At 41.9% G+C, this 24,958-nt stretch overlaps 1 protein-coding gene across 19 annotated transcripts in view; it reads left to right on the forward strand.

Annotated features, from left to right (window-relative positions):
* PTPRF (protein tyrosine phosphatase receptor type F) overlaps positions 1-24,958 on the forward strand; it is a 376,345-nt gene that overhangs the window by 119,946 nt on the left and 231,441 nt on the right. For all 19 annotated transcript variants that reach the window (XM_032697223.1, XM_032697222.1, XM_032697230.1 and 16 more), the window contains one exon: positions 10,940-11,101. In XM_032697223.1, the coding sequence (XP_032553114.1) occupies positions 11,017-11,101 (85 nt within the window). In that variant the 5' untranslated portion in view covers positions 10,940-11,016. The remainder of the gene's footprint in view (positions 1-10,939; positions 11,102-24,958) is intronic.

Genomic DNA, 24,958 nt, shown 5'->3' on the forward strand with positions numbered 1-24,958 from the left:
CGCCAAGTATGCATTTCAGCACACTAATGTACAAATACATTGAAAAAACAGCTAGCAGTAATTTTCTTTCCTTAGGTTTTACTGAATGCGATCTCTAGAAGCTGCACATTATGTATTATCCTCTTTATGTTTTAGTCAAGGTCATGTAAAGGTGGAGGCCTGGAAAGGAAAAAGTGGATAATTTTAACAGTATAGCTATGAAGTTGCTGCAGACGGCATATGGGATGTCTTATTTTTCAAAGATCTTTCCATCTGCTATTGGCAGAAGTCTCCATTAGGAAAGGGCAGTTTTGTGTGAGGTACATAATTTATTTCTTTTTTGGGTTGATCTTTTATGAGGATTCGGGTTTATCTTGACTCAGACCATTAGCATGGGACCATTCTCCTGGCAAAGAGAAAGCACAGAAGTTGTCAGATCTGAGATACAGAGGAAATGCTCTCAAAGTTTGAGGAAGAGGAGTTCTTTAAGACTGAATTATAAAAATCCAAAGCAAGCTACCATCTTGTGGAAGCAGAAGTGTTATGGTGGTGGATTTTGTTTGTTTTCCTTTGGATACCTTACTTAAGGTTTAATTGCAACACTTGAATGCTCTGGAGCCATATGATGTAATGGAGGAGAAGTACACTGAAAGGTGAAGAATATCCTGTATCTGTTTGTGCCATGTGAATGCTGTGCTGAATGTGAGAACTGATCTCTCTTGCTGCCTCTGGGGTGTAGAAATAGGAAAGCCATTGGAAGTAGCAACATAGTGGCTATCACTGGATACCCTTGGCTAGCATAGCGTGCCTTCTCTGGTGGTCAAAAAATGTTTGGACATAAAAAGCAAAAACACACATAATCTATTATAAATTTATCATGGATTTTGTGGTGGATGAGGAGGGTCCATGGGAGGTGTGAGATCACCCAGGGTGCAAGGAGCAAGCGAGTATTTTGTAGGGGTGATGGTGTACCCAACTTGCCTGAGAGGTAATGCCGTTTATTTTTGCTTTACGTTTCTGATTTCTTTCTACCTTTTGGGAGAGGCAATTGTTACAGGTTCATTAAGATGTGCAGAATACTTTTAGCCTCCCACCTTTTCTCATCTTTTTAATCTGAAGCAGGTGAGGTTGCGCATCCTGGATGAGGTGGAAAGCAGCCACCACGGATCCACAGACGTGTGGAGCCTTCCAGTCTGCTGCCCCCGAGTGCTCAGCACTTGCGTGTGGTCCTCACATGCCAGTTTGCTTGTAGAATGTGTGCGTGAAAACGTGAGCGTGGAAGCAGATGTTGGCCTGTGTTGAGGAGTCCTGGCATTTGCTTTGTGGCTTGAAAGATGGAAGTGGCTGGTCTGTCCAAAAAACGTTGGATTCGCTGCAGCCTTGATGCAGCTGTTATCTCAGTCCCTCTGGACAGGAAGTAACTAGGAAACTACTGCTTTGATCTGGCAAACAAAGGAGACTTGTAAAATATATTAATTGATTTTCTTCCATCAAACAGTTTTGAACACGCAGCCTCAGATCTCAGTGAGACAAAATCTGATGCGTCTGTGTTGTGTGTCTTACTTTACAGAATGTGATGCAATAAACCCGAGTTTAATTTTTAGCCTGAAGTGCTACTGAAGGAGAGAAATAGTTCAGAATAAAGAATTTGGAATTGAAATTTTTGGATTCAGACAAAGTTAAGACTGACTTGCCACCATTAATTCACGATTTCTCAATTTACAGACATTTGTTCTCTTCATCTTCAATAAGCATTTTGTTACACCTAGGGCTTGCTTTTTATTTACATCCCTTTAATATGGCCTAGGTACTCTGTCATATATGCTGCTTCAGAGGTTGTTTTCTTTTGCCAAAGCAAAGCTAGGGGGCCTTATTAGGAGGAAAAAAAAGGAATAATCATAAATTTAGCATCTTATTACAATAAGCTTGATTGCGTCTTGGTTTCTTTATAGGTTACAGAAAGAGTTTTCATTTTTCATACAGAAGGCAATTGCATGAAACTTGTGCTTTCATAGTTCCTACTTATTAGTTGTGGAGGGAATTTCTGGGTGCTGTCTTCCATGGTAACAGCCAAATGCCTCCAGAGCCAGTGGGACTGCAGGATGCTGGGGGCGTCCTGCATGGAGAAAATTCAGTTTAATAAATGTAATAAGTCCATTTACCCTACTGGGCTATGTTAACTACCTGCATATAAACTGAGCATACATTATGTTTGGGCAAAGGTTATAGAAGCAGTTTGCAGGCAGGGCTGGCTCCAGAGCACACCGAAACAGCAGCTATTCTTATTTTAGCCCTCAGTAATACACACAGTAATGGGGTTCAAGCAGTATCTGTGGTGGAGACAGTAATAACAACTATGATATAATTAACTTCAAAACCCTTTAGGAGAGAATAATTCCAAAATCTAGCGTTGAAAATGTTCACAGTTTCACAAGACGAAAATTACAGAAAGTTTAATTGGATATATAAACCCTCCAGTAGGGCATAAGTTGTCTGCTAAATGATGGTGTTAGGAAGAAGCCAGCCCTGTGGCTGCCTGCTGCTGTCTCCTCCTGCATGGGCTGGTGCTGGCTGATGGGAACTGGCTGGGGCCAGGATCCCGTCTGGTATAGCGGTGCTGCTCCTCAGCTGGTGGTGCCCACGTCTAGGAAGGATGGGGCAGCCAAGATGCGTTTGAGAACTTGGCATTCCGTGGGCGCTTGGTTGACCTGTGGAGAAGGATTATCGTCTCTGCTGGCGGGATCAAAGCAGTGAGTCCTTTTTTCACTCGATTGCCGCGTGTGAGAGCGGCTGCGAGACGGTGGGTGGAGGTTTTGTCACCAGTGTGTGCGTGCTTTCCAGAGCCAGACTTAAAATAGCTCCAGGCACAAGTAGTTGCTCGGGATTATTCAATCACTGGTGTATTTGACAATTCTGAGTCATCAAGGTTAAAGGTGTTTGTGGGATCCTCAAGTGGCATCTTCATGAGTGGCCACAACTGCGGTGGATGTAGCGCGTGAATACGTCATTGGCTCCGAGGGGCCAAGAAGACCAACATGTTGAGAATGATGGTAAACTTTAGAAAGGGTAACTTAGAAGAAAGTGAATAACTTACTCAAAGCATCCCTAAAATTAGAATGGGAGAAAGTAAGAGTAGAAAAGAAAGAAGGGGGCGAAAGGGGGGAGTGAACTAGTTTCTTGATGTGGTTTGAAATCAGTAGTGGAGTCTAAGAAAGCAAGCTGGGAAAAGTAGTTAAATTAGCAAGGCTGGGGGTAATTCATGCTGGGTAGGTGGCAGGCTTGAGAAGCTGTTTGAGATGAAAATTTGGAAACCCAGCTCCCAGCTATCACTGGTAGAATGTATGAAGTAATAATGAGTATAAAAGGAAAATTGAAAGATCCAAGGTGGGCTTTGAAGAACTGATGGCTATACATCTAAGGTAAATAATATAGGCAAATCAGAGCCATTGTCTTGTGTGAAAATTTGTGAGTTGATGCGAGGTTAAGGATGGCAGTTAAGGAAGAGGAGCCTACTGCCAGAAAGGGCAAAGTGCTTTGCATCAGTTTTTAACCACTAAAAATGTTGTGGAAGACTTGGTACTGGTATTGTGCCTAGTCATTCTATACATAAAAGCTAAGCAAATTTCAGAAATTGAGGTCTTGGCAAAAGCAGATTTGGAATAAGCTGTTAATCTGAAAGGCATTAAATGAGCAGACCCCAATAGTATGCTGTGTTACATAAAACATAACTGAGCTTCCAGCAAAAGTAAGGGTTTTGTTTTTTTTTTTTTTTTTTTGAGGAGAAAGTTTTTTATATACCTTGTATTCTAGTTGAAGCAAAAATTACTGAGAAAATAACAGAATACATGAAAGATCATGTTCTCCTAGGGTCCAGCTTTGATGGATTCTGTGGAGGAAAACTGTTCTAGTAGTTACTCAAAATGCCCAAGCCAGGGAATGCAATTACAATTTGTTCAGATTCCAGGAGGTCTCTGAAAAATTTCAACACCAAGGCCTCTAAGGAAGCTGGATGGACATATGGATAGAGCAAAAGCATTCTTACAAAGAAGAAACTGATTTAATTTTGAATTAGAATTGATTTAGGATTTCATTTGGTTTCAAGCCAGTAGACACCATGCAAATCCTCGAAGCGATGGAGGAACAGATTATCCCTCATCTGGTCAATCATTTGCATGTTCTTGCTGTTTTGGTTAAAATTAGTTCTGGTGCTCAGTGAGTCTTATATCTGCTACACTTTGTGTATTCTGTCAGCGTGAGAGATGCCGAACCGGCGTGTTTGGCATTGCTGGAGCCAGATGCAGGAATATCAGTGCCACAGGTGTACAGTCAATAGCAGTCAGCTGTGGTATGTTGTAAGCAGCAAGCCCAGAAGGACTTCTCAACTCTCCATTTCCTTAGTTTAAAACCTCCTGTCTGCATCCTGAATGTGCAGAACTTGATGCCCCAGAGTTGGGTTTAGAGGAGAGGACTTAATACCTTGTGATTTTAGTCTTTCCAGTGTGTTCTGTTGTGCTGAATTCAGTCAAGCCTGTTAGGGCACCATCATTTGTATTAAGAATATATTGTTACATGTGTAGTAATTTGTAGAAAAAGCACAGGAATTCTTGCTTTGTAGAGGTGTCTGACTCATGAGCATGTTCCTCCACGTTAGCAGAGTTTGCTGATAGTTAAGGAATAGCTGAATTTAGTTTTATTTTTTGTAGGATTTTCTGCTGCCCTAGATCTGTAATCCATGCATCTGGGTGCACTGCTGGGCCTGTTCTACAAATATAAAAGGCCTCTGTTGAAAGGGAGATATGCAATAGTTTACTTCTTTTAAGGAGACTTTACAACAGGCGTTAGGAGCCTATACATTTGGGTAGCACGATCCACAGCAGTCTGTGCTTAAGGCTCGCTGTGAGTGATGGCTGGGCACGTGAGGCTCAAGGCTGATCTATATTTTAAGTGGATGTTTTAACTTATCACCATAGTTATTTAACGGGACCCTTCATAATCCTTGTTCCAGTGGAAAAATTCCTCTTTCTTACCTAGTATTGTCTGCAGGCAATGACACCTTCAGAAATTAAGGTCTTCAGAAGCAAATGTAGCCACTAAGGCTGACAGGAATATCCAGGACACTTGTGCTTGTGTCCTGCTTAAAAGTGGGTCTTTCCCTCTTCTCCTCTCCTTGGATCAAGTTGGAATTGCATGTTCAGGATCAGAAAGACCTGTAGCTGGACCGACCAGTGTGTTGCTTAAATGCTTCACTCTTTTTAATGCATTGTCAAAAGAAGCAGAGTCTTTTTAAAATACTTCTGAATTGTTTTTGCTGTTACATTATATTGCTCCATACCAATCTGTCTCTGTTAGTTCATTGGTTTGTTTTGGGTTTTTTCCCAGATTATGGGAGTTGTTATATATTGAGTTGTTATTATATTGAGTTGTTTATTTTTGTGTGTTTTTTTTTTTTCCACCTCATTTTTAATTTCTGTGTAAACAGGTGATGAAACATTTTCCTGCTGGAAAAAATGCTTCTGTGGTTTTTTGGTTTTTTTTTTCTGGACAGTTTACTGGGAGTATTCAACATACACTTTCTTTTGCTCTGTCTCATTCCATTACTCAGAGTTATATGCTGGTGGGTAATTATACTCCTCCACTGCTTTCTTGGTGTTTGTATCCTTCATGTACTTAGAGATGGTTATCAAATCCCCATCTTGCTCAGCCAGTCTGTCTAGTGCTTGTGACTTGACAGAGATTTTTATCCTTCTTACTTCTTGAATTGCTTTGCTCGTTCCTTCTCTCCAGATGGTTTGAGAGTCTTCTAACTGAGAGTATCAGACTGATGCTCTTGTCCTGCTCCCTCCTGGGTCCTGGAGGTGGTACCTTTGCTCATATGGCAGTTGCTTTAACTTTTGGCCTTTTTACTGTACTGCAAGTTCATATGAAGTTCCTCCCTAAATCTATCCTGGTGTTGCCATCTTCATATATCTCCCCACTGAATCTCTAATACATTCCCCGCATGTGGGAGTTTGGAGTGAAATGAGACTCATTTTGTCTTTTTTGGCCATATTGCTATACTCCCCAAGTCTCTTTATATTATATTTCTCCCAGAAAAGCGCAAAGAAATCTATGCTAAAGGAATACTAATGTAGTGAAGTGAAACATTCAAAAGTCATTAGCTTGTGTGTAACTGTGCTTCTACAACTTTTAATGTGTGCAATATGATGATCTTGAATTATATGGTGTGTCATGGTTTTCCTCTTCCTCCTTCAGAGCACAGATGAGGCATTATGTACAGAGTGAAGCAGCTGAGCTGCAGCCAGTTATTGTTCTCACTTTTAACTGAATAAATAGCTGCCTTGTTGCTCTGTGTGGCACGTGGCCCCTCCTTGCTCAGTCAGTTCTTGATTGCCATTGTTGGTGTGGCACCCCAAAGTTGATTGGGTGGTGTTGTGTTGATTGGGTCCCTGTGGAGCATTGGTTTCCCTTCAGGGTACTTGTGTAAAATACAAGGTAGTGGGTAGGTCTCCAGAAGGAAAACTTGGTTTTGTTGTGTGTTGCACATGCGGTAGCATTGGGAAAAGCTGATGAGGTTTTAACCCCATCTTTGCAGTCATCTGGGTGCTGTCCAGTTGGTATCTTCTGACCTGCATCCTTGGGCTCACCTTGCAAATATTCAAGAAGTTTCCACCTTAAGAAACAAACACAATTGTTTGAGATTCCTTTTGAAAAGACACTGTTACATCTCTGGGTCAGATAAGGACATTGCTTATGCACTGGGCTTTCCTTTCTGCCCTGTAAGTTTCTAGAGAGTCTCTTAACCGTGTTTCACAGCAAAGGCAGTGTCAGTAGTCACTCACACGACGAAACCTGGCAGTTCTGTGGATGTACAGGGGTTCCTGGAGGGAACTTTTTGTGCTGACTTCTTAGATTCTTTGGGTTGCAAAGTAGCTTAACCTAAAAAGCGATTTTAGTGCAGTATTTTTGTCCCTGGTTTGGAACGGGCAGTCTTGCGTTGGGGATGGCTCTTCTTCGCTGTGCTGTTCTTGGCTAGCGACCCACGTGACACTTGCTTCAGTTTGTCTTCCAAAAGAGTTCATAGAGGACATAAGCTATTCAGTGCTGGTTTGAAATTCCTCTTGACTCTTTAAAGTTGACTGCTTTTTCTAATCTCTTTGCCGTCTCCTGTGAGACATACTCATTGCCAGAATTTCTTAGTACCATATGAGCTGTTGGTATTCTTGGCTCTGTTTTAAATGAGTCCAGCTTTTTCTGCCTGTCTGAAAGAATCAAACCGTGTATGTTTCAAAAAATGTCCTCAAGACCGCCTCTTTTCCATCCACTTGCCCCATGGCAAAACTGGATATATTCAAATGAAATTTGCTTTTTTGTTGCTGTTGTGCTTTCCTGCTTTCTAGTTTTCTGCCAAACTAGCACTTGGTAGCTCTAACACTGAGTTTGGAGCAGAGGCAGGAGTTTAGCTTGCTAAACTCAAAGCTGTTTTTACAAAGCCATCTGGAGTGCTTAGCCTCAGCCTAATTTTGGGTTATGTAGTCTAGAGTTAGAATATTGCCAGGACCAGATGCAGAAGGAGAAATGAGAATGCACGTGTGTTTTTGAAAAACCTTCTTCAACAGTGTCTGGGCTCCCAAAGACAATATCAGTTATGAGATGCTGGCCAAGGCAGTGAGATTAAAAGAGGCCTTCAAATGAAGGGACTGAGGTCACCTGGTGCACAGGAGATAATACCAGATGCAAGAGAGAGCAGCCTGAAGAGGCACGAGATTGCGGGGGACAAGACATGCTAAGAATCTTAATATTATTTGGCCATTTTCTGTTGGACTTGATTTTACCAAAGCAATACTGATGTTGTATTTGTTTAACTTGTTACCAAAATCTACCAACCTTATTTGTTTTTTAGCTACCTTCTATATTAGGCTGCCTTTAGTATTGGTTCAAGGTGGCTGTTTAAAACTGTCAGAGTAACACTGGCCTTCTGAGGGTTAAATGATCTTCAGCTAATGCCCTGTCGCCTTGCTTTGAGTATTGGGTTGTCTCGTTGGGAAAGAGCATCTCCCTTCTAGAAAAAATGGGAAAACTGAACAACGAGGAGAAGCTTTTTAATATTTTCAATTTCAAAAGAGAATGACAGCTACTGAGATTAATAAAATTTTAAAACATTCCAATTTAAAGTGCTTTAAATATTGAATGCAGACAACTTCTCCACAGGCAGAGCAACCAGGGAAGGAGGAGGTGGCGGATTTTGATCCTATTAAAGGCCAAAGGTGCTCTGTTAATTTTGGAGGGACAGACAGCAGTCTTGCATAAGAAAAATGGGCATTTCTACCAGATGGTAAATTATTATACGGCACTAAACAGATGAAAAAGATCAAGTCTATGAAGCATCTGGTGGTGTATCTGACAATTCATCAGTTTTGCATGATGCATGCTGTATGTATCTCATGGGCTGGAGAGGAAAGTTATAAATCTGTCAGTCTTGAAACTGGAGAGAAGCTTGATGACATTTGCTGAAAGAAGAGAGAAATCAAGAGACAGACCTATTCTTTAGCTGAGGTTTTTTGTGTTCCTGAGAGTTATTCCTGAATGAGGGCTGTGGAGGTGCCATTGACATGACTCTGAGCAATCTGCACTCAAGATACACCATTAGATGAGGCACTTTTGTTGTTAATGGAAGTGAATGAAAGAGGAAAAGCTCTCTGAAAGCTATTCATCCCCAGTGTGGTCTGACAAATACCTAAGATGTTTTCAGCACCACCTGTAAAACTTGTTCTCTGTCCTAATCTGAGAGAGTTTGACACACATCATTAGTTTTGACACAGTAATTTCAACCCTTGGTGTTTCCCACCCCCTCCCCAAGAAGGGTAGATTCTGGTAGAATCTTAAGATTCTGGCTGCTGTTGAGCCAGGTGTAATGCTGCTCAAAGGGTGCTTCAGTGGATTCACTTCTCTGGGCAGCACAAATAACCCCTGTACATGCAGAATTTAGAAACATAATCATCACTCTTAATGCAGGCATTTCTTCCCATTCCTGTGTGGGCTGTATCTGGAGAGCTGGCTAACACCGGGCAAACGGCCTGGGGACTGAACTGAGCTTCCTGTTGGAATACAGCTTATGCAGCTATAAAGAAATACAACTGCCCGTGTCTGTCTCTGCTATGTAAGACACGTTAATGGTGCTTTTAGTAATCCTTTGGCGAGAGATGAGTGAGGATATGGAATTTGGAGGGCAACACAGGTAACAGAGTGTGCAACTGGTGCAAAGAACATCTTTTGCAGTATTCAGAATCTTGCTGCTGAACTTAGTTCAATTTATGCTTTCTCATTGAGACAATAAAAGAAGGATGAGATGATCAGTATTCTCTCTGCATGTAGGTTAGAGCTAGGTTGTTCTGTAAAGTATTTTCAGATGTCTTGGCTGCAGAAGATGTTGCATAAATAAAGATTTCTCTGTGTTGTGCGATATTATAACGTGTGAAAAGATTTACTGTGCAAATACAGTAACAGAATGGAGAAGAATCATGATCTGCTGTTTGTTAGTATGATGTGATGTCAATATTTGCCAAGGTAGATTCTCTTGGGATTTCTTGTGGATTTCTCTAGGCACGATCGTTCCTGGCATTCTTTAAGTACTATGTTTTTGTCAGAAGTGAATGTGTTTGTAACTTGTGATACTTCCATCAAAAGCTCAGTAGTTTTCAAAAAAAAAACCCCTAACAGCCCACAAAAACCCCAAGATGTTTCCTCTGTCAAAAACCTAGCAAAATTCAAAAATACCTTTGGTAGAGCAGTCTTGAAGATGTTTTTGAAATGTCTGCCAGCATGAGTAAGAGTGGTGCGTCAGGCCACACACAGCCTGTGCACTTGCAGATACTTTGCTTCAAGTATACTCGTGGGGTCCACTCAGGCTGGCATCTGCCAGCATGAGATTTTTTTCACTAATAATGCTGTGTTTCTAACTTCTGGTAACTTGCAGCTTAGGGGAGAATCTCATCAACCTTTTAATGACTGTTGGGCTTGTGCTGAGATGGCCAGAACTGAAAGTGTGAGCCCCTGTCACTGCTCAGTGTAGTCACTGAGGACATGGGGCTAGCTAACTCCTTTTAAGTCTGTCTTTTAACAGGCAGACCTTGGGCTTTAGGTGAAAGTACAATGAGTATATTCTCATTAAAAGATAAAGAAGGCAGATGTACAGAAACTGTATTCTTTTTAAATACTTGTCTTTTTTTGGTTGGTTTTCAAGGAATTTTCTGTATTTCAGTATTCAGGCAGATGCCCAAGTTAAGGTAATTTGCGTTGTTTTGGAGAAGGAATTATTATCAATCATCATCAAGACAGCCATCCTTTCCATTTTTGTGAGTTTGAAGCTGAGGTGTTTGCTTTGGGTAAAGCTTCTCTTTATAGACACTTTCCTAATAACATTCTGCTGTGACTCTGGTAGCCCTGTGAGCTGACAACTGCTTCAGTTCAGCTTCTGTTTCTTCTGCTTGAACCCATTGAGACTTGTCTGGTGTACACCAGCCCAGCTGGATGGCCCAAGCTATGCTTCACATGTAATTTGACCACAAACCACCCTACATATGCAATCAGCCATGTGTGTCTTGGGCAGATGGACAAAGAAGAGTTACATGAGTGTATGACTGTTCCTTGTATTTAATGTGCAACTTCAGAACTATTTGTTTTGAATAATAGCAACCAAAGGATGCATTAATAGGCCATAAAACAGACTGTACATGAAGATAAACTTGGAGATGGGTGTGCATTTATGCCTCGTGACCCTTGAAATCAGCTTATTGGCTTCAGGGACATCAATGTGGTGCTCTGTTGCTCATGCAGCAAAGATAGTTAAATTTCACTTTAGAAGTATCTGTAATGATGTCTTTACAGTGTAGTTTGGTATATTGGCAGTTAATCTATGTGTCATGTTTGATCATTTTCCGTTTCTTCCTCTCGTGGTTTGCAGGAGTGAGTCTGTGTCTGTAACGCTGGATGTACTGACCGCTTGCCTCACACTGAAGAGGACTCGCTCTACTTTGGAATATGGTGCCTAACTTCTGCATCCCAGTACTCACTGTGCCAGCAGCCATCCTCTGCTGCTTGATGCTGCCTTCAGCAGGAGCGGACAGTAAGTAACATTTGGGTTTGGACAGCTTGAGCACCTTGCAAAATTTCTTTTAAGAAATATTAAACCTTTTTGGGTTGTACTGGAAACACTGAGAGCTAAGGGACAACTTCCCCCACTCCCTACCCCAGTCTCTTCTTTCCCAATGTGCGCATTGCAGATAAACAGGATGTGTGTGAAGGGGCACAAGTAGAACTAAAAAAGACTGGCAAAATTTATTCAAGCGCAGGAAGAATTTCTGTAGTAGCTGCAAGATCAAAACCTGACAGTTTGATTTCTAACACGTAGAGATGAGTAAAGAAAATTGGGGGCGGAGGAAGAAAGAAGTATTGGGGTCACAGTAATCCCTGTTACTTTTTCCTTGTTCTTTTGCCAGCTCTCGTAATTTGTGTAGCGCTGAAACATCTCTCCTGAGTCAGCAGGCGATGGAGAGCTGTTGAGGAAGAGGGTGTGAGTTTTTACCTTCTGGTATAGCTCTCCTTCACCTATATTTCAGCAGAATTGGAGTAGAGTGTTTCCTTGTAGTTGTGCTCTAAGCTGTTGTGTCTGTGCCTGTTGTCCCAGTAGTCTTACAGGGCTGCTGTGACTGGCTTTGAGCTGCTGTGACTGGTCAAGGAGAAAAATGTGCACAAAATGCTGTTGTGGACAGACAAGAGGCGAGAAACATGGCTAATGTTAGCCTACTGAAAATACCTTTTAATAGGAATGCCTCATGGAATGACTTATACAGAGAGCAGGAAACCTTGTGGCTTTTTTGCATATTACTGGTTTTCATAAACTGTGTGTATTCATTAGGCTATCCCCAAGTATTTATGCACTCCCCCTCCCCTTTCTTTTTTTGACCTGTAACCAGTTTTTCAGTGTCCAGACATCTGCATATTTGTCACAGGCTCTGGCTGTGGTGAATACTCCATTGCTTTGAAAGCACCCAGGGCTCCTGAGACGCTTGAGCTGGAGCAGAGGTGACCATGATGCAGCTTCTGAGCTGCTGGCAGTCATCTGCTTCTCACTGCACCTTTAGTCACCAGGCTCATAGTTAGATGTAATTTTGTGGAAGTTGAAGGAGATCTTGATTCATGTTGGTAGTAGCCTGGCTGAATGGAGAAAACAGACTTGGGGGGGGGAATCCTAAATGTTCTTGACTGATGGGAAGGAGTAAATTTAGAGAAGCTGGAGAGAAGAGTGAAGGAGGGATGTGAAGAAACATACCAATTCACTGTTTTTGTTGCCATTAGGGATGACTTGCACAGGCAGCAGATTAGTGTGTAGTCTGTATGAGTCTGAGCTGCCCAGTTAAACTGGGAGCAGCAGCTGTCTCCTTCCTCAGCTTTCTGTGCTGTCTGCTGGAGCTGCTGGAAGGTGCTTATTCAGATCACTTTCTCTACACACTGTAGCCCATTTTGGGACCTGGCACAGAGAAATACATGTTTAATGTTCTGAGAAGTATAAAAATTCCCTGAGGTTCATTATCTTTATCCTGGCTCCTGCAAGGGAGAGAAGCGTCACTCCATCAGGAATGAGGAAGCTGGCGAAGCTTGAGATGTCCTAGGACAGTTCTTGGCTTGAAGATAACTTGCAGTAGGTGTGGTTTGCTAATTTTGTGGAACACTTCCACATGCTTAAATTTAACAAAATTGGCTCTGTTTCGCAGGCCCAGATCCAAATATTGGTGTCTCAGTTGTGGAATGCTTCTGTGTTGGGAAGCAATTGTATCTGTATGTGTGCCTTTTTCTCTGGCGCAGATCTACTCTGAATTACTTTTTCCTAATCTGGAAGGTAGGTCTGGAGGGCAGTGACCTTTTAACCACCACAGTCACCATGGATTAACTGAGGGTTTCCTAGGATGGAAAGCGTTGCTCTGTGTATTTTAGTAGTTTAGAGTTTTTCTGTTATCTTACTCACTGAATCTTGCCATTGACTCTGAGGGGCTGGGACCTGTGTGAAAGGACCTGCTCTGTGCCTTTGCAGGGGGCAAAATATCACCCCAAACCTTGAGCTTTTCATGTCCTTCCATCAGTGATGTAGATAAAGAAGATACAGTAGTGAATCTGGCATCAGGGAGTCCTGGTTGAGGACAGCAGTGAAGGACAAGGGGAAGGTATGACAGTATATGCACACTGGAGCTTCCTGTTGAAGCTAGAGAGGGATGCTGTGAAAGGAGCACCCTGTATGCACATTCCTCAGTTTTCTGGTCCCCATAGCATCCTGTTGGCCTCAGTCAAAGAGTGTTTATTTGCACGGGTTATGGCTGTTGCCAAGATGTCACTGTGATTCTTTCTTTTCCCCATTGCAGCGCTGCTTGGAGACAGTGGAGGGATGGGCAGCCTCTGTATCTGCAAGGCATTCCTGCATTTCCCCAATTAAAAGCAACAGGATAATGAGAGCAGGGTTATTCCTGGAATTTCTAGAGTCAGTCCCCAAAATTGCTTCCCACAGGATCGGGAAAGGAGTGCAGGGGGTGGGCTGTGCTGCATTCCTGACAGCAGTGTGTCTTGGTGGCTGAGTGCTCATGGAGCACCCACAACTGGGTCTTCCCTACCTTCCCCACCTGTGCTTTGGAGCTTCTGTTGTTGTAACACGTTTCAATGTTGCTGCCATAGCTTCCTGACAATTAGGCAGCTGGCAGATAGCTGGATGTTAACACTTGAGATAAAACAGATTGAATATGTATCACCTAGCGGAGGTAGCGCCCAGCTGCTCCATGATACCTCTCCTGGAACTGAGTTTACGGGAGCTGTGAATAATGTCAGCCATGAGGAATTGGAGGGGCATCCAAAGGTTAAACTGTGTGGCAGTGTCAGAAAAAAGAGAGGCTTGCTGGGGGCCTCCCTGACAGCAGGACCACAGTGGTGGTTTCCCGGCCGCTCTGGTGGGGTGCTGGGAGGAGAAGGTGAGTGGGAAGGGGCACATGTGCGTGAACGGTGGATACAGAAGTGCTAATTTGGCAGAAAGCTCTTCCAAATCCTCCCCGGCTTTTACAGACTGCAGTAAGAAATTATTAAATTTTCTCTGTGATCTGACTGTGTTTCTGTCAGGGTGACCCTAATTCCATTAGAGCAGCTCCGAGCTGATTCAGGATGGCTGTTTTACCCATTCTCCCTCAGCTTGCTTGTGTGGGTTTTTTTATGCACTCTGTGCTTCTCTGCTTGTCAGCTTTTGATTGTGCATGGGAAAAATGGCTTTGCAGATTTCATTTAATGTTCAGTGCAATTGTCAACTAAAAGATGCTTTTTTCGGCTTTCGAAAATGTCATTTACTCTAATAAAATTAAAAAAAATCCTCTCTCAAAACAAAAATACAGAGAAAACAGGAAAAAAATCCATACTATCATCAGAAATCATCAGCAATGTGTTATGTTGTTTGCTTGGTTTTTTAAAAATTATACTTCGTTTTTGAAGTCCTGGGCAGAGGTTCCATTAGCCAGAGGACTAGGTGACCCATCCAAGGCCTTTTCTAACCACAGTATATCTTGGTTTGTCTTGTACAGAATTTCAAAGGGCTTAAGGAATAAAACCACTTCAAAAGTGACCTTGTAGAAGGAAATAACTAAGGCAAAATTAGGCCAACTACCTGTGAATTGATATGTGGTAAACAAACAATTCACACCTTTTGATTTCTAAGGGTAGAGCAAGCTTGGCTTACATTGAGGGGATGGATGAAACTTGCATCAGTGAGCTGGTGGTGGTGAAGGCAAGGCTCTGGCTCCCACCACCTCTGGTCAGAAAGGACTACAAGTCTGAAGTGTCTCAGGGCTGCCCTGCCCCTTGTAAGAAGGGGTTGCTTTATATCCCAAAGATAGGCATCCTGTACGTGTGGTGGTGGGATGGTAATTGGATTGAGGAGGCACATTAAAGAAGAAAACAGGAAGGTAAGATGCTGATACTTGTGAAGGTTGGAGAAAAAAGAAGTGTACTCCTTCCTAGACATGTGGCTTGAGGTGAGCTCTCTTTGCCAGGGATTTTGCCTTGCACTTGAGGTGCTGTCCAGAGGTTTTGGGTGGAAGAGTGCTGAAGGAAACATCTGTTATGGCATTTAGTTTTTCTTGTCTCCCAGCTCTGCTGTCTGCTCTTAGTGTTTTGTGTTCCTGGGACCCAGGAGTGGCGTGGCAGGTTTTGACTCCCTGATTCAGCTCCACTGCCTTTGCTTCTTAACCTGAATGATGCCTCAACAACAGCTCAACTCCAAATACAGCTGCTCCAGGGCACCCCTGCGGGACAGACTTGCTGTTGTGCAAGCCTGGAAAATGACCACTTTGGGGAGCTGGACAGCAGGATCCCATCCCAAAAGCTAGACCTGAAGCTTCTCCATTGCCCTCTTGCATCAGTTTCTGCTTCCAGGTTTCCTGTTTGCTTGCCTGTCCCCAAACCCTGCATGTAGTGATTATGTGTAATTGATGTGATCGGATCCAGGTATTGCAGCACAGGTAAATACTAATTTTCTGCAATTCCACCTTGACTAGCTTGACATATTCCATCAGTGAAAAGAACATGGAAAATATTGTTTAGGAAAGCCCCTTGACCTGAGGCATTGGGACAGGTTGAAATATTAACCACAGTTATTGGGCAATGTTTATTTCTGGTGTCCTTACTCATCATAAAAATAAATATATATATTTAGGTAGAAATGGATTCCACACTTTTCTGTAAAATACCTAAATGCTGCCTGCTGGTAACTGAATGTTGCAGGCATCAAGGTAGGAGGGATGCTCTGAGGACAAACACCATGTATAGAATAGACAACAGATCTTTCTCTGCATTTATGGCCCTTTTAGCTCCAGCACTTGCAGGAGTCACATGAATTTGTTTCGTTTGCTACACACAACAGATCACAGCATGATCGTTTGTCTTTTTTATGTATTGTTAAAGCTGACATCATTCATCAGTCAACATCAGCTGTCAGGTCAAAGGTCTGCCTAGCCCCAAATCCCTCATCCAGTGGTGGTCAGTACAAAGACCTACAGAGGATGTGAGAGCAGCATAAATACATAGTGATCTCTTCCTGGTGTCCTGGGGGAGTGGTGGCTCCTGGGCCCACAGGAGTGCTGTAGTAACTTCAGCCATTTGCTCTCAGGCAGCTCTGAGTGGTCAGTCTGCAGGGATGCTCTGGGGCCAGTGGTTTGCATGGAGACCACAGTGTAGGCTCCAACTTTTGCCTCCACTCCGTGTTTAAACCCCTTACTGCTGCTCTGCAGGGCTAAGCATTCTCCCTTGCCATTCACACCATTTGGACTCAGCTGCACAGCCAGAGTTACTCTCTTGCCTTCACAAGGGAGTTCCTGTGTTTAAGTGTTCATGTAAATTATCCAGCACAGTGACAAATGGTGAGGGGCTGGTATATTTACACTCGATCTTTGAAACAGTGTGCATATTGCCTTGGTGATACAGAAGACCAGTAAAACTGCTTACAGTTTTATCTTCAGTGTAGATTCATAGATTTTAAGACCAGAAATCAGATCAGTGCAGTCTTCTACTCTGACCTGCATAGCACAGGCTGTATAATTTCAGCTAGTAATTTCTGCATCTGCTTTTAAGAGCTGTTGTGAACAAGCTAGCACATAGCTTCCTTTTGGGAGGCTATCAAATCATGATTTGAAGACTAAATGGTAGAGAATTTACCCATGTCCTGTGTGATCTGTAAAAATGGCAAGTAGTCATTACTTTTTGAAATCTGTATTTATTTCAGGCTGCGTTTATGCATTTTTTGGGTTCAGACACTGGATGTTGGAACATCTGTCAGCTGGGCTGAAGACTTCTGCTATTTAATGAAATCTCCTGGAGAAGCAAGTTAGAGTGAAGAAGTTAGAAAAGCTGAAAGTTTGTCCTTTTTGTTGTAGAAAAACGGGCTGGTCTTGGTTCTTCTGACCAGATATAATTTTTATAGTTCTTCACTAATCTTCCAGACTTTTCAGTATGTTTTTTGATGTCAAGGACCTTTGAATCCCTTACTGGGCCTCTGATCCCCAGGACACAAACTTGTATTTCATTACTGTGACTTGGCTTTTTGCTCAAGAATATCTGCCCTTAAGTACATTAAAGGGCATTTTGCTGGATCCCAGCTCATCCAGTCATCTGAGTAATTCTGCACAGGTCCCGTGCTGTTAATAGCTGACTACCAATCTTGGTAAAGCTTACCCTTTTCTTTCCAAATGCAATTGCAAGCTAGTTGCATTTATTCACAGATGTTAATCAGTCGTGGCTATTTGCAGGGGCTGCTGTGTGTATTTTAAGGAGATTTTTAAAATATCCTGTAGTAGTGATGGTAGCATTCTTTGCAGATGGAAAGGAGTGCCAGGAAACCAATTAAATAGTACAGTTTGTTGTGCTGCTGCTTGCTACTGGTAGTACTGACGTCAGAAAGGGGAAAAGTATGAGATCTGCTGGAGCTTTCAGTGTTTTAGCTGAGCAGTTGTAAAAAGCAATGAAGTGGTAATAGGGATGCTTTTTTTTCCCTCTCATTATCTGTTCATTATATTGGTGCTTCAGAATGATACTGTAATATAAGATGATCAAGCTCATTTTTGTGAACAAGCAAGAGTATGAAATTTGTTTGCTCAGAATGTTAGTCAGCCTTTTTTGATGGGGAACATTCCTGGTTTAAAAAGGAGTGGGGGAAAAAAAGCATCTGTTCATGGGTGCTTTTCCTCTGTTTAGTTGTCTATATGTATCAGGAGCTGAAAAGCAGTGGTGCACTCTTAATTGAATGCTGTGTTTAGTCCCTTGTGAGAATCACTGCTTTGTCTGTGCCAGAGACAAATCTCAGTTATTTTGTTGGTGTGAAAACACTGCGGGGTTTTATTGAAAGTTTTAAGTCACAGAAATGTCTTTTGCCTTGCACACTTTACTGACATATGATCACTGAATTAAAGCACATTTTGTAGTGGATGATGGCTTTACATTTGTGTATGAATTGTAACCTGCAATGCTAGAACTTGCTTTGAATGTCAGTTACGTTTGGGCTTTCTCTTATGAATCATAACATTAAGCCTTCACAAGGCTAAGGGATACTCACATGGTACTAAAAAGAAATAATTATAGGATATATTCCATTTCACGTAGTACTGCCTGGAATGAACTTGCAGTCCTGCTGTTCTTTTCAGATGACCCTTCACTGCATGTATTACTCATTTTCCCCCTGTTCCCCCCCCCCCAGCCCCGTAATTAATAATACAATTTCAAGGAATGTATTTTGTAAAATTAGGTTGAGACGTAGATAGTACCTGGTCAAAACTTAAACTAAATGGAAATGTCACCATTTTCCAACAGAGATTCATTACACCAAGGGTGACTGTTGTGAGTTGGTGCTTTAAAGTCATCATGTGAAGAAGAGGTGTGGACTTGGTTTGTCTCTGGTACATGAAGTTATTCTACTTGAGCTTATACCGAGTTCTCTGGAAGTAGCCAGGGTGTCATGGAAAGAACCAAAATCAGTCCATTGTTGGCACTGGTTAATACTGCAGACTTCAAATGAATCGTATAGAGAATTCTTGCTTGCTTTTGCTGCTTTTCATGCAGGTTTTTTTAATTTTTTTTAATTTTTTTTTTAATTATAAGCTCTTTCTACATGTGATGACTTCATTGGTTCACCTCAAAGATGAGGGGAAGAAGCCCTTGCAAGTTAGTTGTCACACTGGGAGAAAACAGTGACTCTTGAGCCTCTGCACTTTGTTACAAGGGTGCAGAACACCTACAGTTTTCTTTGTATTAATTTTTAGCCAAGTGCACTTCAACTGTTGTGTTACTTCTGTTAAAGGTTGTTTTGAAAAGGGGTTTTAAAGAGACCGGGAAATACTCAGCAGCTTTACACACGTAAGGTTTTTGCCCTGAAAAACTTCATTTGTAATAACCTTTCTGAGCCTCACCATTAGCACAGCTGTGCCTGGCAGGTGGGACTGTCCCTTTTCACCCACTTGTCAAAACCAGCTGGGGGCTTGTGTGGGTGTGTTGCCAAACTCTCACTTTCACTGTGGTGTTGTCTGTAAGGCAGAGGTGGAACTTCCTTGGTTTTCAAGCTTGAAACTGAAGTTCTCTCTTTTGAGAGTAAATGCAAGAGTTGGTTTCAGAAAGGATTTCAGTCTCTGTTTAAAAAAAAAAGACAACTTTGAAGTGAGGTGGCTATGGGTGTATCGTACTTATTCAGTGTTTAATTTACAAGAGGGAAGATCCTTTGGAAGAACTGAATGATGACTGGTGAGAATCTTGGTAAATGCTGAAAATGATTAAAATACTGATGTGATGAAGATGACTATGTATTTTAATCCCATTTAGCATCGGACAGAAACTTTCGGGAGTTTCAGGATGCAAGAAAACCCTTAGAGAAGCAAAATTTTCTCGTGAGCAAATCCTTTTATATTCCTGTTTAAAGGACTGGGATGCCTTGTCCTGGCACAGTGTTCTCATTCTTGCCATGCTGAGTATAAAGAGTTTAGTGTGGCTCTTGGGAGGATGATGATGGTAGTTCAAGACCTGGAAAGGCTCCCTTTACTTCTGTTTGATACAACAGGCAGTGGTCCTGGCTGTTGACTTGTCATTTATACATGCTGTATATACACTTCCAATATCCTTTTTTATGCTCCATTACATATAGTTTATCAGGGGTTACACAGAGTTCCTTAGTTATAACCCGTTGTTTTCAGCTTTTTATGAGTTTGTTGTATGGCTGAAATGTGCCCTGCTTGGTCTTCAACCAGAGTTCAAGTTGAGGGGCTGTTATTTTATGAGTTGGACATTTGGTTTTTTTGGTTCTTTCTGCAAAAGTTGTCTTTGAATGCTCTTAAAAACGAAGGGAGCGGAAAAATACTTTTGTACCCTTAAAGCTGACTGTGGTGTTATTTATAGATCTCTAGTCTAAAATGTCTGTGAAAACGACTGACCACCAAAGTGCATCTGTAGTAATGTCAAGAGAAAACGGAACCTGATTTGTGGAAGGGGTGACCCGTAGAAAAATAGGCTGCTGAATAATATAAAGGGAATTTCATGCTAAATCTTTTAAGTAGAGGATGCTGTCTGAGCTGGTGTGTAACTAAATTAGCTGTATATTCATCCTGTGAATGCAGCCAGAGCCGCTTTTGTCTCAGCCTTCCAAAGACCCAGAGGTGCACAGCAGAGGCCTCTAGGTCCTCCAGCGCCCAGCCTGGAGTGTGGGCAGAGAGAATTAATTCACATTGACACCACAGAGTTTCTCTTCTGTTACATTTGTCTATTTCTTGAGGCAGTTGTGCAAACAGAAAGTTGTTTTTTTTTGTTGAGGTTGTTCTGTGGTTGTCCTGTAGGCCGCAGGGGCTTGGTCTTGTCTTTCTTGACAATGCCTGTTGAACTTTGATTCTGCATTAGTAAATGCATGGAACATTTAACATATTTAACTACTTAAGTTTGGGGGTTTTTTCCCTCAAATGCTAAAATACACCACTGTTCATAGGACTGCAGAGTTCTGTGCCCTATTTTAAGAGCAGAGTATGATTTGGGGGCTTTTTTACACATTAGTACAAAATCCCTCTGTTGTTCAGTCAGCATCTGTGCAGTGCTCCACATCTTTTTCCATTAGATACTCAGCCTTATGTTGCAGATAAAGCTTCTTTTTTCTGAGGCAAATTTAGTTCAAAAATTCTAACATTGTCTGTAATCTGTAGTATGTTGTGTGAGACACTTCCTATGTAATTTTGAGGAATTTAAGGAACTCAACATATAAAGAGTTATATGTAGTTTATATGTAGTATATCATGTGGTTTCCAAGTTTATGTCAAATTACAGATGAGACTATGAATAATTTTGTGTTACAGTAATTGGTGGACTGTGTCAAACTCTAGGTCCATTTATCCCAAAGCTGCCCCAACATAAGCCTCCAACAATGGGCAACAAATGCTCCATGTTTTAAGGAGATGCAAAAAGAAACAGCTCATATTCTTGCCTTTTCTCTCCCCACCCAAATTAGTTCCTATTTCCTATGTGAAATTAGAAGTTGTTCTCAGAAGCTGGACTTCTATTTTTACTTCTGTAAACTTCATTAATTGCAACAACTCTAAATATTGTTATATCCACGTGGGCAAAGGAATAATGCCCAGTGTAGGTTTGTCAAGGTCAGATCAATCTAATTTCCTTTAATGACAGGATAACAGGCTTTGTGAATGGAGAAGCAGAAGATGTCATTTATCTTTAGTAAAGCTTTCAGTGCTCCCTCATGAGACTTTTTCCTGTGAAACATCTGCTCGTAGGGTGGGTATTTGGCAGTTTGGTAGCATTCAGCATTTGCAGTAATGATCTCTCTGATAGAATAGAGAACATGCTTATTAAATTTGCAGGCAACAACAAGCTGGGAAGAGCAGCAAGCATGTTGGAGGACACCATTAGAATTCAAAATGATCTTTACAAATTGGCGAAACTGTCTGAGAGGATGCATATCAATAAGGAAAAATGTGGATAGATGTTTGAAAATAGGAGCAATCAGCTACATAAATACAGAATGAGACAACTGCCTAGACAGCTGGTATACAGAAAAGGTCTTGCAGTGCTAATGGATCAGAAACCATACAGGAATCAACAAAGCCATGCTGTTATAAGAGGCACAGACATCACAGTGATATGCAGAAATGAGGAGTACCATCTTGAAGACACATTAGATAGTCTTTCTACTCTGCTCACATTGGTAAGGCCTCCAGTGAAACATTTCATCTTGAGCATCCCAATGCCAGAATAGAAGGATTAATTGAGGAGAACCTGGTCTCCCCCATCCTGTGCTAGGAGAAGAAATTATGTGCTCAAACTGCAGCTGAGAAGTTCGGGTCAGGCACTAAGCAATGCTCGCTGACATGCAGGATTGTTGGGCATGGAATTGAATTTCCGGAGGAATTTCTGGAATCTTAAATGCAAGCAGAAAGTGTTGCCTCGTAGGTTTTGAATAGACAGTGCGATTTCTTAAATGAATGTTTCTTTGTCTTCATTTATGAATCAGGAAAGGTACAGGCTCCCAGCCTGTCTTGTCTGGGTCACTTGATACTCTGATATTTTTATCCTGTCCTTTTTCATCCTCCTCTCAAGCGACAATCACTCTCTTCCCTCTGACTGTGTAACTTTGTGTGAAAGTGTTTTCCAGGTCCTTAGTCCTCCACAGTGCCCTTCTCTGACTTTCTAGCTGTGCTAGGGGAAAGTATGCCATTAATAAAATGAGACCTCAAAATATCCAGTAGATGTAGTTTCATCATGAACCCTCATAGGTTTGCTGTCTTTTTGCCCGTGTCTGTGCACTGACTGAAGATCTCTCAGCTGCCTGTTACAGTGTGCGGTTCATCTTCTGAAGCCGTACAATTAACTCAGCTCTGCAGTGGTAGCAGGCAGTGCTGGGTTTGTTATTTTCTCTCTGTACATATTATGTATTTGCCTGTAGGCAGTTGTCTGCCCGTGCTATATATCTGTGCAGAGGCCTGTGTCTGAACTTCCACGATTGCAGGGGCTCTGATCCCCAAGGCAGGGGGCTCTGGTGTGTGTCCCGTGGTTGCTGCTGAGATGTGCAAAAACTCATCTCTGTCATAGCACCAAATGTCTCTGTTGTCCTGCAGTGACTGTCAGGTATTTCTAGGGTGGTAGTGCCAGCCTCTGTAGCACGGCACACACAGCAGGTTGGAAGCTCTGCATGTGGACCACTCCAGGAGAGTGACGCTCCTTGCTGTCCACAACAGCACTGACCACTCCTGTGGGATGCATTGAAACATCTTCTGGCTGCACAAAACACTTTGGGAGACAGTTGCAGAGGGTGCTGTAGGTCTTGCAAGACCTTCTGACTAAAATATGTCTAAATGTTTATTTACGTGTGTGAAAGGGAAAATGTGTTAAAAATGTGTGTTTGTATAGAATGCTTCTAATGTCAGTGGTAGTGGAAGGGAAGATGTGTAAGGTTTTTTTCCTTCTCTTTCCAGTAGTTATTCTTGCTATCAATAGCTATTCATCAACCCATGGACTTCTGTCTGGTGAGTGGAGTCCCGGGGCTGTATGAGATGGGAGTGTCTCATGCTTCATGTTAAAAGATTATGGTTAAGTCACTGTATGTTTATTGTGGATAAGAAGCAGCTATTTATCCACCTAGACTTCTCCTTTCCTGGGTTTCATAAAAGAGCCATGTACTTCTTGGAAAACTTTCTCAAAAACATCAGAGGAGATTTGTCTTTTTAATGAATTGATTTAAATCAAGATGCAGGCCGTTACGTGAGTTCCTGAATTCTGAGAACTCTAGCCATTGTGTTGGGGCGGTTTTTTTTTGCCATCAGACTTTGACTTCAAACTGCAATTATTTTTCACAAGATGAAGAATGAGGTCTGTTGCCTGTTATGAATAATAGAGTATGGTAATATCACAGCTATATATGCAAACTCTGCAGACTGGCAGCACAGCTGCTAAACGTTACGTTTTTAAAATATGTACAATCTGTTGTCAACAGAATTAAAACCAGGAACATTATATGGTTTGTTTCTGCATGAGAGTGTTTTGTGGGGAAATTTTAATGATGAATTGTTCTACATTTGGTCTTTAAAAAAAAATAAATTTATGAGTCTTTGCACCCTTCTAGTGAATTGGGGAGATTCTCAAATTAAGACATGGAATTCTAATGGCCAGCCTGACATTTCCTAGGCCTGGCTGGATACCTGATCTTGATTAGTTTTCTAGCATACCTGCTCTGCCAAGCTGGAGAGGCTCACACGCTCCACAGCTGAGCTTGAAGTGGTTGCACTGTAAACCTCATTTCAATTAAAAGGTGAATCCTGTTCCGGTAGTGGAAAGTTGTTTTATTGTTCCCCTCCCCTGATATGGATGCAAGTGGAAGTGTTGAAGGGGAGTGTTATCGCTGTTGTTTTTGTAGTTTGTTGTTATCTTCCATCTTCATATACAAAAAAGTGAGAAATGCAGCATGCCCAGCTGTCTGAGAGCAAATGTGAATCGGCAAGATAAACCTTCAGAGGCTGCAATGGGCCTGACTACAGATGATCCTTCAGCACTTCATTGCTATCCTGTAGCCTGCATCCTGATTTGAACCACAAGCAGCAGCAGGAATAAGGTGGAAATATAGCAAAGAACCCATAGTAGTCCATTATTTTGATGCTGAGAAGGGATTGATGTGCACTCGGGACATCTTCTGCTCTCCTACTCCTGACTGTGGAGTAGGAAAATAAGAGAGAACAACCCAGAAATGTGAGAAATGAGTAAATGCGAAGAATATAATACATTTAAGTTTACTGTTCCTCACTAGGAAAATGCTAGAACAGTCTTTGGAGTCCTGCTGTTTCAGAGAAGATGCAGAGAAGCACTCTCCCAAAATACCATCTCTGGGGTGAGGGAGCCTGGCGCTGCTGAGCAGCTCCTCGGGTGTTTCTGTGCTCCATTCCTCTCACCTGCAAAAAGAAATGCCGGCATTAGCAGATCTCTGATTGTGTCTGTGCTGGCAGAGGGTCCCAGGGCTGATTTATAGCACTTGTTCAGCTTTCAGTGAGCAGCAAATGCGTTGCTTAATTATTCATGGCAGATGTATTATTGCAGGAAATTAAGACATCGAGGAAACAAGTAAAAACTATTACTGAATAGAGCTATAAACAAGGTAAGGTGGAAAGAGATGCTGGGAACAGCGCTGAGATGCTGAAAAACCTTTGTGCTCAGGAATGTTTCATGCCTTCTGAAAATAATTGGTTAAATTCCCAGATATGTTAAGTCATCGTTTGTAGTACATAATTAAATATTCTATTAGCTAACAAGCTGGTTTTAATTTGTTACATTTGTCATCTAAATCACACATTTGTGAATGTGTGAAGCCTTCCTATGGCTTCTTTCAGCATGTCTGCTTATGTAACAACACAGTTCGGTTTGCGTCTTTGACTTCCCTTGA

Source organism: Chiroxiphia lanceolata, chromosome 9 (genome assembly GCF_009829145.1).
Source record: "Chiroxiphia lanceolata isolate bChiLan1 chromosome 9, bChiLan1.pri, whole genome shotgun sequence".
Classification (NCBI taxonomy): domain Eukaryota; kingdom Metazoa; phylum Chordata; class Aves; order Passeriformes; family Pipridae; genus Chiroxiphia; species Chiroxiphia lanceolata.